The 16,372-nt window shown below is 41.7% G+C and overlaps 1 protein-coding gene across 1 annotated transcript; it reads left to right on the top strand.

The window, feature by feature from the left end:
* Window positions 1–3,822: 3,822 nt before the first annotated feature.
* Window positions 3,823–15,983, top strand: LOC102506463 (boLa class II histocompatibility antigen, DQB*0101 beta chain). Its single transcript, XM_032463519.1, is given in 6 exon segments — window positions 3,823–3,925; window positions 6,763–7,032; window positions 8,383–8,664; window positions 9,244–9,387; window positions 15,080–15,225; window positions 15,945–15,983. Coding segments are annotated over 6 exon segments (984 nt in total).
* The last annotated feature ends 389 nt before the right edge of the window (window positions 15,984–16,372 follow it).

Raw genomic sequence — 16,372 nt, 5'->3', positions numbered from 1 at the left:
TAAGTGAAAAAGACTACAACACACTATGCATAGCATACACAACATCAACTTATCTTTGGAAACATATATATGTTTATGAGTATATGTTTAGAAAAAAACTTGGAAGGATGTACTTCAAAAGTTCCGTAGCACTTATCTTTAGGCAATGGGTGAATTTTACTTTCTCCTTTTTTCTCCCCCAATAAGTTATTTAAGGCGAAATCCCTATAATCAACACTCAGTTTAAGAAACAGAACTTCCAGCCACGGCGGAAGTCTCCGTGGGCTGCAGACCAGTCAAGCCCCTCACCTTCTAAAAGCAGTCACTTTATGGCTGCTACGGCGACCACCTCGGAGTGTTTCTTCATAGTTTGTTAATTCAAGTGTGAATTTTTGGACACCGTAGGTGTAATTTTTTTTAATGTCTCTTTTATTTTACAGGTTTCTCCTCCATCCCTTTCTTTTTCTTATGGTTAATATGTTGAAAAGCCTGTGCCATTTGACCTGCAGTTTTCCACAGTCTGGATTTTGCCGATTGCCGACACCTGTTGCAGTTTGACGTGTCCCTCTGTCCTCTGCATGTCCTACAAATTGGCACCCGGATGCAGAGGCTGGGTCAGACTTAGGTTTCATTCCCTCTGGAAAGTCTATTGGTGGTGGTGTCGTCTCACCACGAGGCACATAATGTCCAGTTGTCTCTCATTTTATGTTGTTAATAACCTCAGATGCTTTTGCCTGAGTCCTTTAATTCGCTGGGAATTGCAGAATGAGAATGTGCTAATTCTATAATTCCTTCTTCATGTATATGCTTTATTACTTCTCTAAAGAGACACTTCCCTTTGTTTACTAGTGGTTGCCCAGTGATACTCTGGAAAGAAGGATCAATGTTGAATTCTTTCCCTTTATTTACTAGTTTTCAGGTTAATGTATTTCCTCCCCAACTGTTATCCAAAAGTGAGCAATTAGGTTTTACTTTTAATTTTTTTGTAGTATCAAAAAGTCAAGGATCTAAATGCATTTGATGGATTTTAACTCATTGAAATCTTTTGTCCATGTTGAAGTTCAAATGTATAATCTTTGGTCAAGAGAAACTTGTTCGAGTGACTGCTGAGTTTGTCTGACACAAGTCTTTTGATAGTTTCTTTGTTATCCGGTATGACAAAATGCTCCAGGTTCATCCTGTACATTTCCTGTCCAAATCTGGAATCAGCCATTTTTGGTATCGATTAATTGCAGGCATATTATTTCTAAAAGAGTAAGATCTATGGAGTGTCTCTGGCAGTAAAGATTTTGCCCAGAATTTGGCCTGAAGTTGCGTTTCTGCCACCTTGCTCCATCAGAAAGTCTTCCTCTTCGTTTTCACCATTGTCCTTGGGAGGTGTGGAGACCTCTTAGGGTTGAGCCCCAGAGTATGCTTTGGAGAGGAAGATAAGGTAGGAGAGGCAGTCATAGGTCTTGCATGGTGGTGGTGGTGGTGGGTAGGGAGGGGAAAATTGGAGGGCAGAAAGATCTCATCTAGGGCATCCTCAGTAAACCAGAGATGAGCTGAAAGAAGACTATAGAGTTTCATGTCAAAGTGACGGACATGGTCACAATGCTAGGTTAAATAAAATTCCAGTTGGAAAAAGTTAAGAAATTTAGCAATCTTAAACTTGAGTATGCGTTTGTTTTGCAACGCTGGGTCATTACTCCGAGGATGTGATGTGGCACTTCTACCACCAGACGGCGATCGAGACCGGAATTTAAGTTGGTTTTCTCCACTTCGTCCGTGGAGGGAATCCCGGTAGAAACCTGACGTTTTCTAAGGGGCTTTCCCCACGTAGCCTTCGCATCTCTTTTTTTTTTCTTACATTACCTCGGTCTACAAGGCTCTGAAAGGAACAATGGGGGGATCTCCCTCCCTCAGCGAAGAGAGAAGAGGTGGTGAGAAGCTTTCCAGCCCAGCCACGGAAGATCCCTGCTTCTGTTTCCTCACTGCCGGTCTCCCCTCCTCAAACCCCACCTTGCTTAGGCTACCGTTCTTAATTACCGCCTTTACTGAGGAAGTCTGCAGCTGCAGTGACAGGGACCCAGGTGAAAGACAAATTAAAATTTAATACTCTATAAAATGATCTTATGGACACCACCCAAAATCTGGTTAATTAAAACTTAAGAGTCAACAAGAAGCAAGTCCATTTGGCAAATTGGCTATACTGTGACCTCAGGGCACTGGCCACCTGCCCAATTGCCATGAGGTGTCTCAGGCCACAGGCACATGAAAAGATGTTCAACACCATTAATTATTGAGGAAATGCCAATCAAAACCACAATGAGCTAGCATGTCATGTCTGTTAGAATGGCTGTGCTCAAAAAGACAGGTAGGTGTGAGCAAGGATGTGGAGAAAAGGGGACCCTCCTACACTGTTGGGGGCAAGCAGATTAGTGCAGCTGCTGTGGAAAATAGTACAGAGATTCTTCAAAACATTAAGAATAAAACTGCCTTATAGTTCAGCCACTCCACTTTAGGGTATTTATCCACAGATTACAAAAAAGCTAATTCAAAAAGATACATGCACCCCAATGTTCATTGCAGCACTATTTATAACAGCCAACATATGGAAACAATCTAAGTGGATGAATGGATGAATGGATAAAGAAATGTGGTGTATATGTGTACACACAGCACACACACAATGGACTACTACTCAGCCATAAAAAAGGATGAAATCTTGTCATTTGTGACTGTATGGATGAACCTTGAAGGTATTGAGCATAGTGAAATAAGTCAGACAGAGAAACACAAATAAAGTATGATTTCACTCATATGTGAAATATAAAAAAATAAACATACAACAAAACCAAATGAAAACGAACACATAGATACAAAAAGCAAATTGGTGTTTACCAGTGGGGATGGGGAGAGGGCAAAATGAGTAAAGGGAGTCAATTGTAAGGTGAGAGATGGAAAGTAGACTTTTGTTGGTGAGCATGTTGTGGTGTATACAGAAGTTGATAGATAATGTTGTACATGTGAAACTTACATAATGTTATAAACCAGTGTTACCCACAGAGAACTATATTCAATGGCTTAGATTAACTTGTAATGAAAAAGAATATGAAAAAGAATATGTATATGTATATGTATATATATGTATAACTGAATCACTATGCTGTACACCAGAAACTAATACAACATTGTAAATCAGAAAATAAAAATAAAAATTAAAAACTCCAATGTTACCTCAAAAAAAAAAAAGACTGAAGCTAACAGAGATTATGTAATTGATGGTTATAAAGTTTATAATTTTTTTGTGATACAAGTACATTTTTCTCAAAATCTGTTGCTTTTTACATTGTATCCTGTGGTGTCTCATACTGGCCAAGTCAAGGAAGGTAATGAACAGCTTTTAGACGATTATTTTCTCTCCCAGAGAATATCACTCCATTTCCTTCCACCTCCCTACTATCAAACCCAAAATATAAGAACCAGATAAATTAGATAAATGTCCCAGTAAGAAATACTGCACATCACTTTCTTCTTCTGGTTCCTTAAACCTCCAAACATCTTTTCAGCCTATCACCCAGTTCAGTGATATTTGGCGATGACATAGTGTTGGGCACCATGTAGGTGGTCCATGAATAATTTTTGAATCGAGAACTTTCCTTAAAGGTGTTTACCCAGAGACAAATGAGAGCCTAAGTTATTGGATTGATTGGCTTTTTCCCTAGGTACTGACCAATCCTAACATTCATAGAAGGTTTCCTCATTTTCATTGTCTGCAAAGTGAAACATCAGGTGAATTGGCTGCAGCTGTGGGGACTGCTGATGCTTTTGCTAAATCGTTCCTGTTTCCAGGGTGGAAGGATGAGGGTGACCATTTCCAGGAACCCTTGGACGGCGGCTGGTATTGTGATGGTTGTTTTCATGGTGCTGAGGACTTCCATGGCTCACGGCAGAGGTGCTCCAAGTAAGTGCTAGACAGCTTCTCTTCAGAGATCCCAGATCTGGGAACTAATTTCCTGGACTCTGGGGCTTAGAGTGGGGTGTGTTGCCCTCTGAAAAAATCCCAGGTAGACTTTGGAAGGGCTCCTATCACAGTCCGGATTTCTCCTCCACAGGAAATAGAATTTTGCTAGATTCCTGTTTTCAATCTCTGCAGTTGGAGGGAGACTAGCTTCTCCTGTGGGAAAGACATTGGGATCTCAGAGTTGGAAGAAAAAGAGGAAGTCCATTTCTATACCAGGTGCAAGACAAAATGGGATGCATTAAAGCACCTCAGAGAGTGAGTTAAAAGGATTTACTACCCTAGGGACTTTCTGGGGCAAGTGGTATTCACGTGCTATCGGACAGAGGGTTGGAGAAATTCAAGATAGCCTTGACCGCTGCAGCTTCACTATCCGAAGAGTGTGAGCATGGGTTCACGGAGATAACTTTGGAGGATGTGAGAGGAAAAGTGGGATGAGGATAGGCAGTGACTGCCACTAGCTCTGAGTTTATATACAAACTTGGGACAGTGTTGATGGTGACTAGGGCTATGAGAATGATGAAAAACCAAGGGAATTGATATTTATTTTATACTCACAAATTCCCAAATCTTGTAGTAATATCATTACACAAACTACCTCACTTAATCTTTCTAAAAGACACACACGCACACACGACTCTAGGCAAGTATTATTATTTGACAATTTGTTTACACTGGTTATTTTGAAACATAACATTGTACAGACATTGGTTAAACCATATATGTAAAATTTAACAAAAGTTATAAAGAAATATCCAAATAAACAATAACCAGGTCAAAAATGACTATTATGAGCACCGCCAAAGACTCACATATGTTTCTTCCCAATTACACCCTCTTCTTCTTCCCAGAAGTAAGCACTATTATCACCCTTGTAATCTTAATATTATTGCTTTTTGTTATGGTTTTAACATATATGAACATATCCTTAATCAATATAGATTAGTATTTCCCCCTTTAAATGTTCTATAAATGCTATATTCCATCTCACTTCTTTTGCTCAGTATTATGTTTGAGAAGATCTGTCATGGTCTTTCATGTAGCGGTTGTCCATCCATTTTCATCGTTGTGCATAGTTTTCATTTGATGAGTGTACAACAATGTACTTACCCATTCTAATGTGCACTTTTGTATTACTACCATTTTAAAAAAAATGTATTCTGGAGCATACGAACCTGCAACTTTTTTAGACTAGAATACATACTCAGACTGGAATTGGAGTGTCAAACGTTTATGCCTATCTTCAGCTTTACAACGGAATGCCCAAGTGTCATTCAAATTAATTATCTCTCCATGTGCTCTCAGAAGTGGCTGATAAAGGAACCCAATTCCTGGCACTTTTGTATTTTAGACTTTCGTGTGTTTGGCCGCTTGGTGGGTATGGAGTGGTAGTTCACTGTGTTTCACCTTGCACTTCTCTCATTACCAACGAGACGAGCAATTCTGCATGTTTATCGCCCACTGGTGTTTACTCTTTACTGATGTACCTAAGTCTTTTCTTATTTGTTTTTAAAAGATACAAAAATATTATGAACCAAGCCCATGGTCAGTACATGCTTTGCAGATACTTGTTTGCACTTTGCAGCTTGTCTTTTTAACTCTCTAATGATATCTTTTGATGAGCAGTTGTTAATTTGCATGAAGTTGAATTAATCAATCTTTTCTCTTTATGGTTAGTGCTTTTAATGATTTGTTTAAGAAGTACTTTATACTTCCAAAGTCATTCTCTAATTTCATCTTCTAATGCATTGGTAGGACTGCATTTCAGACTCAGGGCTTTAACTCATCCAGGTTTAGTTTGTAAAGGGTGTGAGGAATGTGTCCAACTTCCCCTCCCCCACCACGGCTACCCGTTTATCACAACACCATTTATTAACAAAAGCATTGTTTCCCCACTGATCTGAAGCACCCCCTTGGTCATAAATTTAGTGTATGGAGATTATTTTGGGATACATTATGCCACCTGTTTATTTTTCTACGTTTGTGCCAATAATGTAGCGTGTAACTACCATAGTTTTATTTGCTATCTTGACATCCAAGAGAGCAATTTTTTTCACTGTGTTTACTTCTTCAAGAGTAGTTTGACTAATTTTTGCTTCTTGTACTTGTATTAAGTTTTAGAATCAGCTTATAAAGTTTTAAATAATTAAAAAACTAACAATTTTAAATTCACTTGGGTGAATTGTCATCTTTATAATATTGTCTTAAATTCATGCACAAGATATATCTTTTTTTTTTAGGAGTATTTTAATGTATCTCCTAAAATTTAGTACCTTTCCTTTATGAAGTCTTAATATCCTTTGTAGGATTTACTCCTAGAGACTCATAATTTTTCATGCTGTCAGTAATGGTATAATTAAAATGTATTTAGAATTTGTTTCTTGTCTACAGAATGTTTGAAAGTGAATCTTTATTCCAGTTACTTTTTGAACTCTCTATTGCTTTAAATTCCTTTAGCAGTAGATAATTTTGGATTTTCTTCATTCACAGATTTATCATATGCAAATACTGACAGTTTTATTCCTTCATTACCAACCATCGTTCCATTATTTTTCTTGCTTTACATTCGATTTTCTTTAATGTTCACTGCAGGATTTGAGACAGTGAAATTCCCTAAATCCTTCCTGGGGATACAGTTCTGAGGGCTGAGAGCAGATTTTATTCAGTCACTTAGCTGCACTGGTGTTTTCCTTCCCTTTTTCATGCCTCCCCTCACTAAGCATTTGGTTGGTGGGAATGCAAGGCTGAACTAAATCTATTGCCGCTGGGGTCTCTCGCAGAGAACTTTGTGTACCAGTTTAAAAGCATGTGCTACTTCACCAATGGGACGGAGCACGTGAAGCTGGTGGTCAGACAAATCTACAACAAGGAAGAGATCCTGCACTTTGACAGCGACCTGGACGAGTTTGTGGCTGTATCAGAGCTAGGGCGGTAGTGGGCTAAGATTTGGAACAGCCAGAAGGACTTCCTGGCGGTGTTTCAGGCCCACGTGGACACGCTGTGCAGGCACGACTACCAGGGGACTTCTGGCTTCACCAGTCAGCGGAGAGGTGAGTTTGGGATGGGCGGGATGGACTTCACCTGGATCCTACTGGGAAGGCCCCAAGAAAGGGATCTTCTGTGGTTTCCTAGGATCTTGGTGGGACTGGAAGGGGTTTCAAGTTCCCAGGGAAAAAACGTTGGAGCACCTGGCTGGACAGAGATGGGAGGATGTGAAAATCTAAGCAGGACAAACCCTGCACTGGGGGCAGCCGCTGGCATCCTTGGCGCTCTGAACGTCAATCTTTCACAGGTCGCAAGATTTATCATATGTGGCGGGGCTTCTGAGTCCCTCACACCACATGGACTCCATAACGTTCTATGACATCTAATTCTTGTTTGACTCCTTAGTTCTTCCTCTTGCAGAAGTGGTTCTTTCTCCTTGAAATGCTCTCCTTTTCTCCACCTTCTCTTTCTTTTTCTATTAAGTTCTCTCACCCTTTTAGTTCCATCCTTAAGAGCAATGCTTCTGTAAGCATAACTGAGGCAGGGGGGTGGAGCTTGAACTGGTCCCCCAACTGTGTGCATAGCACACTTTGCATGTGTGTATACACACACGAATATGTATATATGCATATTTTAAAAGTTATCCAGTCAGAAATAAGTTGTGGTATATTTATACAATGGAATACTACTCAGTCATAAAAAAGAATAAGATAATGCCATTTGCAGCAACATGGATGGACCTGGAGATTGTCATTCTAAGTGAAGTAAGTCAGACAGAGATATCATATGATATCACTCATATGTGGAATCTAAAAAAAAAAAGACACAAATGAACTTATTTTCAAAACAGAAACAGAATCACAGACATAGAAATCAAATTTAAGTTTACCAGAGGGGAAAGGTGGGTGGGAAGGGATAAATCAGGAGTTCAAGATTTGCAGATACTAACTGCTATATATAAAATAAACAACAAGTTTCTACTGTATAGTGCAGGAAACTATATTTGATATCTCACAGTGACCTATAAGGAAAAAGAATATGAAAAGGAATATATGTGTGTATACATATGACTGAAACATCATGCTGTACACTAGAAATTGATACAATATTGTAAGCTGACTATACTTCTATTAAAAAATGGAACCCCCCCAAATCCCCAAAACCAAAACCAGAGATATCCAGTCTGTGTTACAAAGAGCTTTCGCATAAATTATCTTGTTCAAGAAACCAGTGAGCACGAAATAAAGATATTCTTTTCCTGAAAAGTGGGCTAACCAATTAGCTAATTAAACCCAGAGCTAGGAGTCCAACAGACGACTATTTAATACCTGTGATCTTCTCTACTTTAGAATCAAAGGAGAGGTTTCAGGCGCTTTGCTGCCTTACTGTCTAATTTTGTCTCTTTTCCCTCCTAGTGGAGCCTATAGTGACTGTCTCCCCAGCCAGGACAGAGGCTCTAAACCACCATAATCTGCTGGTCTGTTCGGTGACAAATTTCTACCCTCGCCAAGTTAAAGTCAGATGGTTCCGGAATGGACAGGAGTAGACAGCCTGAGTTGTGTTTACACCTCTTATTCAGAATGGGGACTGGACCTACCAGATCCTCGTGATGCTAGAAATAATACCACAGCGTGGCGATATCTACACTTGCCATGTGGGGCACCCCAGCCTCCGGAGTCCCATCACAGTAGAATGGCGTAAGGGCTACATCATAGACACCACGGACTCAGCAGAAAACACAAAGTGCAGGGAGAACTCTGGGTCTGGTGGGGGGGATCTCTCCTTATTTATGCTGTGTCCTGCATACCTCATAACCTCCTCTCCTGCACGACTCCCTGATGGAATTTCTGAGCTAGAAGTCATGGAGGACTAGCTCCCATGATTTCACGTCAAAAGGCACATGTTGAACAGTGATCTCATTTTCTCCCAAGATATGATGGTGCTCCCCTCACACGACCTGACTCCCCAGGCTGCATTTAGCCTTGGCCGTGCACCTTCTGAAATTCTGAAATTCTGGGCTTTGACATCAAGGCTGGTGTTTGAAGATGGTCTGTAGCAGTTGTAGATGGACATACCTTGTGAGGAGCTAACATCCCCCTCACCATCCACCTGCACTGTCCCCTTGGGGTCTTTGCATGCTCTCCCCCCTCCATCGCTCGCCCACTTTGATCTCTGAGCTCCTCTGTCTCTTATAACCAGGGCTGGTCTCTAGGTTTCCAGACGAGAACACTGTGGGGCATGAGGACAGACACTGACACGCAGGCTTTACTTCCCAGGGGCACAGTCTGAATCTGCCCAGAGCCAGCTGCTGAGTGGAGTTGGGGGTTTTGTGCTGGGTCTGCTCTTCTTAGGTTTTGGCCTAATCGATCACTTTTGGAATAAGAAAGGTAAGGCACCTTGGGAGAAAACGGGGAAGGCTGGTGCAGGGCTGAGGCATTCTGTTGTAAATTTTCCTACCTGACCCCACAAAGGAACTGAGCTGAGGATGGTAGTAGATTTGCAGAAATTAGGGAGACTTCAGAGACCTCCTTTTCTTGGGTCAGGTTTGCTTCGTCACAGACGTGAGAGGTGGGGGGTTATCCTTAGAGAAGCTCTCATGTTGTCCTTACTTTCGTGGGCGATTATTAACATGGGCTTTCCTGCTCTGAGCTTCTTTCCTTAGACTCAGAGTCTCTGTTTATCTTCCTGTGGGGGCCAGCTCACTGACTTCCGGGTGATCTTACTTTGTGGCAGTTGAATCCTCACTGTACGTGGGTGGGCGAGGAGGAAATAAGCTGCCCCCTCATTTCCTTTTGGAGGCTGAGATAGAGAGAGAGAGAGATGGAATTTTCCCACTACCCGGGCTGATGAGTTTTTCTTCCTCTTCTCTTCCCATTCTTGCCGATGACAGACTATCCTGAGGCTCTGCCACAGGTAGTATTCCTACTCTTCCCGCCCAGGACTGCGACACAAACACTACAGGAAAGGAGCTGAGTGGGTTTATCAGACCCTCGAATGTGCTTCTGTTATTTTGTCCCTGCTTCATGTCACATTCATTCATGTGAGCTGGGGCAGGGGAAATGTCTGGAACATTCTGTGCAGTCTCTGCAGGAAACTTCAGAGATTGTCCCCTAGAATAAGACCCAACCATTCAGCGAGGTTTGAATGATGCCCCAGACTCCAAAATTATAGAAAGTAGTCTCGAGCTAGCTGGTAGGGGAGCTGACAGTAGTCACAGTCCTATCCGGGGAGTCCATGACCTGTGCTCCACAGAAGCATTTCCTTACGCTCCCCTGCCTTCCACACGCCCCTTCGAGCTGCAGATTTGTGTTCACTTTAGCAGAGTGTCGTCTTTGCTCACGTCCAGCGAGGTAATGGGGAGCGGATGTTACACAGGGTTAACCTTCGGGTTCTGGTGCTGCAGACGGCGCCGCGGGAGGGCAGGGGCTGAGTCTTCTTCAGGGACTGGTGTGACTTACGACTCTTCTCTCTCCTGCAGGGATCGTGCACTGACCCCAAACGTTCTTCTTCCTGGGATTTGTCCCCTCTTTTCCTTGATTTTGTCCTGCTGTTCTTGTCCGTGGTTCCCAGCCTCCCTTCTCTCGGCCCCCCCCCCCCCCCGCCAGCTGTCACCCATCGAGATCTGGCTTCCACAGTGCCTGGGAGGCAGATCCTCCTTTAGTTTCTGTCTTTCCTTAGTGGAGGGACTGGGGATTGAACCCAGGACCTCATGCATGCTGAGCAGGCGCTTTACCACGTGAGCTACACCCTCCCCCTTAGTTTCTGTCTTTTCTGAATTTCTGCCTGTGCCCCTGCTTCCCTGCCTCGCGTAGTTGACGTGCTGTTCTTCATGTTGCCTGCTGTGTCTGTCTGAACCATAAATACTCCCACGGGCACTTCTGACTGTGTTCTCTTCAGGAAGACTGCCCATGAATTAAATATCAAACTCTCTTATCTTTCAGTAAAATACTTTTCAAAGTTAAATAGATTTGTGACTCACTTGTGTTCCTAATTCTTACTGAGTATAAAGGTGGTGGTAATGGGGAAACACTGACAAAGAAAAGGTCAGATTCTCAAGTTCAGTTATGTCCCACAGAAGGTCATATCCCGGCAAGGAGACTAGAAAAACATGGGTTGAGGTGCATATCAAAGGAAAAACTTCATTCAGTCCAGATTCTTGCATCTTCCTGTACATAGAAACATGCTAAATTCATTAACTTGAGATATTTTTTCTTGTTTTGCAAATTTACTTTAAATATTTCACATTAAATGAAATTTAACCATAGTCATTACAGAGCATTATCACAGTAGTACAAAGAACTTTTAAAATAAAAGACAAAAGAATACAACTTTCAATAAGTTAAATGCCACTTTACTGTGTAAACAAAAATAAAATAAAACCCAGGTGCTAAAAAGATACATATTCAGAGGTAAAAAACATACAAAAACACTTAAACGATATAATCCACAATTAGATTACACAAAATTTCACAATCCTGTTAAAATCAAAACCATATGGGATGTTTGTTTTTTCTTTAATTAACAGTAATATTTGATGTTCCCACTACCTGGTTTTTGTTGTTAAAATCTCCTGTATATCCTGGCTCCTCCCTTATCTCTTCGGAGCAGCCCCTCAGAGCAATCTCACAGGCTGTCTTCCCAGCTTAAGTCCTCAGCAAGTCTGCTGAATAAAAGATGTCTCAACTTTTAGGTTGTGTATGTTTTTTCCCAGTTGACATCACTATAGTGCCTGGTATACAGTAAGTGCTCACTAAATACTTGCTGGCTGGCTACATGAAGATCTCTGTTTCAGGGGTTCATCTGTTTCTGGAATCTTTTCTATTTTCTTCGATGTATCTTTTGTACTCCTGTGCTAATACCACACTTTTAATTACCATAATTTTATAATTGGCTTTGATGTCTGGGTGATGTCCTATGTCACCTGCCACAGTCTGCACCAGTAACAAGGACACGCAGCATGCTGCCTCTCTACATCATGAAGTAAGTTTTCAGACAGGAAAATAACTCCAAATTCTGCCACCAATACAAACAAACAAACAAAAACATCACCCAAAACCCAAAGCACCTCCACATAAGCGTCTTTTCAGGAGAGGAAAAATCTAAGCATGTCCACGCTTCCCCAGAATGTGGCTGATTCGCCAAAGCTAGATGACATCCAAGATTATCCAGAAATGTACTTTTACAGTTTCACATTGTCTACAGTACAGGACAAAAGCACTAGAAGACGGTGAGAGGTAAATTGCATGCCAATCACCACATATGGGAACAGGGAATCCTTACAAATTCTCCTTCATTTCTATTAGTAGCACAAGTAATTTCCAGATCAAATCCTCTGCAAAGGGAATTAGGGAGGATGGTATTGTTCCACCACAGACAATGTGCAGATGAATCACTTTTAGGTCCAATAGACCTTTTCTACTTAATATAACTACCATAAATTCTATTCCATCTTGTGCCCCAAACTCACAGCAAATTAATTTATATGTGATTCTCAATGAGAAATAATTGATTTGTCTGTCTCTTATGCACTATTTTAAGATATTTTTATGGCTTGCTTTTTTCAGTGAATGATGACTTGTCTGAGAACAGTCTTATAATTTCCTCTTCATCTTGTGAACCACAGGCTTTGGTTTCACTGGAGAGAAGCCAGCATTACCACATTTTCCCTTTCGGTCTGCTGTGGCCAGGGTGTTTTCCAGAAAAGCACAGAGAAATCCAAATAAGTCTTCTACAGAGTGTCTTTCCCGACTGCTTTATCCACTCCAAACATGACGTTCTCCCGCTCCCAGTAACTCAGCCACACTAGCTGGCTGTGTGTCCCTCACACCTGTGAGGTTGATCCCACCTTAGTGATTCGCACTCCTGTTCTCAATGCCTGGAGTGGTTTGCTTTGGATTTTGAATGACGGCCTCGTTCCTGTCATTCAAATCTCAGTTCAAATAGTGTTTTCTTAGAATGGCCATTTCTGATCACTCAGCCTAAAGTAGTTCCTTCAAATCACTCCCAGTTACTTTTTTTTTTTTAAACACAGAGCTGTCATTACTATATGATAAACCTTATACCTTTATTTGTTTTCTTTGATAGGAGGAACCTTGTCTTACAAAACACTATCTCCCTAGCCTGGAATATTACCCGGCCTATATTAGATAATAATATAGATAATAATGCTTATATAAATTAAATTCCACCTGTTAAGCCAACCAGTCTGGGGTATTATGTCATGGTGGCCTGAGTGGACTACTCCATTTCAATCAGCTGACTCTGAATCCATAATCATATATAAAATGACAATAAATACACATGCTAAATAAGCAACTATTTCTCTTTCAAGTTCTGTCTCTTCTTTGCAACACCATCATGCTCTCATTTCAAATTGTACGTCAGACTTACTCCAGTTGCTAACAGGGATCATAACTCTACACACAGCCATGGCTTAGCACCAACCGTGTTTGATCTTAGCACTAGTCATCCTCTACTTAGCACCCCAGCTGCCCTTTGAGTCAATCACTCCTACATGAGTTGCCTCCATAACAAAGGTAAGCATTATGTAATTAACCCGGCTCCCCGGCCCCAAACACACACACACACACACACACACACACATACACACTTCTTGGTTTCACAAACACAATCCAAAACTTTCTCCTTTCATGGTTGAAAGTTTGGTACAATAAAAATAAGTAGTTTCACTCAACCTTCTGTTAACCCCAAATATCAAAGTTATATTCTTGGCCTCCAACAGAGAACAGAGATTTTAACATTGCGGAGTGGGGTTTTCACTGCATGGAGAAGTACTCTGTATGACACTGTAACATAAAAGGGAGAGGGTGGAGGGATCTGTATGACTATAAATCGTCCACATTTTACTCGAAGTGGTGAAATAAAGCTCTAAATAGGAATGCAAATTAAATCCAATAAATACCACTGCACATACACAAATGGCTAAGTTAAAAAAAAAAAACTGGTATTATCTGATGTCAAGGTGTGTTACAACCCAAATCTCACATTTTGTTCTTGAGAGTGTAAAATAGTACAATCAGATTTTTTTAAGTCTGGCTATTTCTTATAAAGATAGACTTGCCCTATGACACAATACTGCTTCTAAGTTTTTGCCTGAAGAAATGTAAACATACGTCTACAAAATGACTTGTTAAAAATATTTTGAGCAGCATTATTTATACTAGTCTCGAACAGGAAATAACTAAAAAATCTATCAACGAAATAACAGATCAACAAATTCCATATTTTCACAGAGTAAAAAGGAACAATTCGCTCATACAGGCAACAACACGGATGAATCTCACAAGCGTCATGTTGGGGAAAGAAGTTAGACCCAAAAGGGCACGCGCAGTGTGATTTCCTGTATATGAAGTTCTGAAAGTGCAGCTGGACGGCCGGAATCTGTGATGGTAACAATCATAGCGCGGTGCCCTTAGGGGGAGACGGACGGGACGCTGACAAGGGGTTTACCGGGCCTGTATCACCAGAAAAACTGAGGAGATTGTGACCAGTACGCTACTATCAGCCACCACACTGGAAAACTGCCATGTTACCACTTTCCAGATCTGAGCCCGTTCTCGACCCCAAATTCACTGCCTGAAGGGGAGACCAGGCCCACTTGGAGAAGTGCCCTCCAACATAAAACCACCAGGAAGGACCGTTTGCTAGAGTAATTGTGTACCAGGTAAAGGAAACGTTTTGAAGGCTGCTGGGTACTAGGTGCGAACGGCACTGGCACCAGGTGATGTGAAAGGGGCCATTCCCACCAGGTGAGAACGAGAGCTTATGGGGCCCAGACAGCAGAGCAAGTTCTGGCCTCAGTTGCCTCCCAGGGGATCCAGTGGGCCACAGACAGACTTTTGGTTGTTTACCCAGACTCAAGCCATAGGTTTTTAGAGTGTGGGGTATGTCGGGACAGCATCTTGAAGGTAAGAGGGGCACCTTGTTCTCCCTACAGTACTTGGGGGATCCCTTTGGACCCTGGAGGCAGCATATTCTATTTTATGCTCGGGAGCACTGCTCTGACCCATTTATAGACGACGTGTTTGGGCCAAGAGCAAGAGAGGGTTTTCAGCACATCCAGCCTGTGATGCGAGCTTCCCCGCTGCGCAGCCCACGTGCCTGGCACAGCCGGCGGAGCCCGCGTTGTCCGTGGTCGGCTGTGGATGCGCGAGGAGTCTCCGTCAAGTCCCAAGAGGAGTGGCGGTGTGAATCCCTGCGCTTCCCTGGAGAAAGCCATGCCTGACAAGGCACGGCAAGTAAGGTCTCAGTCTTCTAAGTGATGAAAGCATGTGCCACCCCATCAAGAAAACGAGTTAGCCGAGTTGAAGTCCTGACATAGTGCGAGGGGAAGCTAAAACGGGAGGTGACGAATGTCAGTTGCAGCCTTGGGGCCAGCAGGAGCTGGCACTTAAGCCATGAGGCCTCTTTGTTATGCCTTTTGTGGTACTTGGAATCACCCACAAGGTTAAAGAGTCAGCGACACAGTGGACTTAATGAGGGCTGCAGTCGGGTCTTAGCAGTGCAAGGGGCGGACTCTGGCACCCATGTCACGACGCTGTGACCCAACTCTGGTTTTAGTCGCAGCTGCAGTAGAAAATTAGGAGAAAATTCAGACTCATCTGGCACTGACAGTGTCCTCCCTCAAGCATATCTTTTCTTGCCACGCAGAGCTGTCTCCAATGTTAATGGAGGACACTTGGGCTCTGTTCAAGTGTAGCCCGAAGACTTATAGGGGAATTAATGCCCCAGAGGCAACCCTCAACCAATGGGGAGTAGGAGAGCGTAGATAAATGTTTAACACTCTTGTGCTTCAGGCAAACGTTTATGGAAGGTATTGTGTTTGCTAAGCCGGATGTTTCTCAGTGACATGGAGTCTCCATTGTCCACGGCAGTGATCTCAGTAACACATGTGTCTTTTGTTTTTCTTCCTCCTTTCCTCTTTCACTGTTCCTGTTTCATCACTCTTGTTCCCTAGGCCACCTCCCAGTTAAACCATCTGTACCCAAGCCCTTAGACTTGGCTTTTAGGGGAACCTGATTTAAAACAAATGACTTATGCATTCTTGTCAAAAGCCAGTTAAATGTAAAAAAAAAAAATATATATATATATAATATATATATATATATAATATATATATATATTCTTGGTGAAACATGAGAAACACAGCATATAATATATATATATTATATATATATATATTATATATATTATATGTATATGTTGTGCTTTTCATGTTTCACCAAGGATGTGGACCTATAGTTGTTTATCTCAGACCACACTTCATTTTTTTCTAATTACAATTTCTCATCTCAAAACCAGTAACAGATTTCCAGGGAGATTTATTTCTCTGTAAATTTAGAAAGACAATAAATTAATCTACTAGTTTTTGATTATGAGATTCTT

The sequence above is a fragment of the Camelus ferus genome, chromosome 20 (assembly GCF_009834535.1).
Source record: "Camelus ferus isolate YT-003-E chromosome 20, BCGSAC_Cfer_1.0, whole genome shotgun sequence".
Lineage (NCBI taxonomy): Eukaryota > Metazoa > Chordata > Mammalia > Artiodactyla > Camelidae > Camelus > Camelus ferus.
This window is presented reverse-complemented; position numbering and strand designations above follow the sequence as displayed.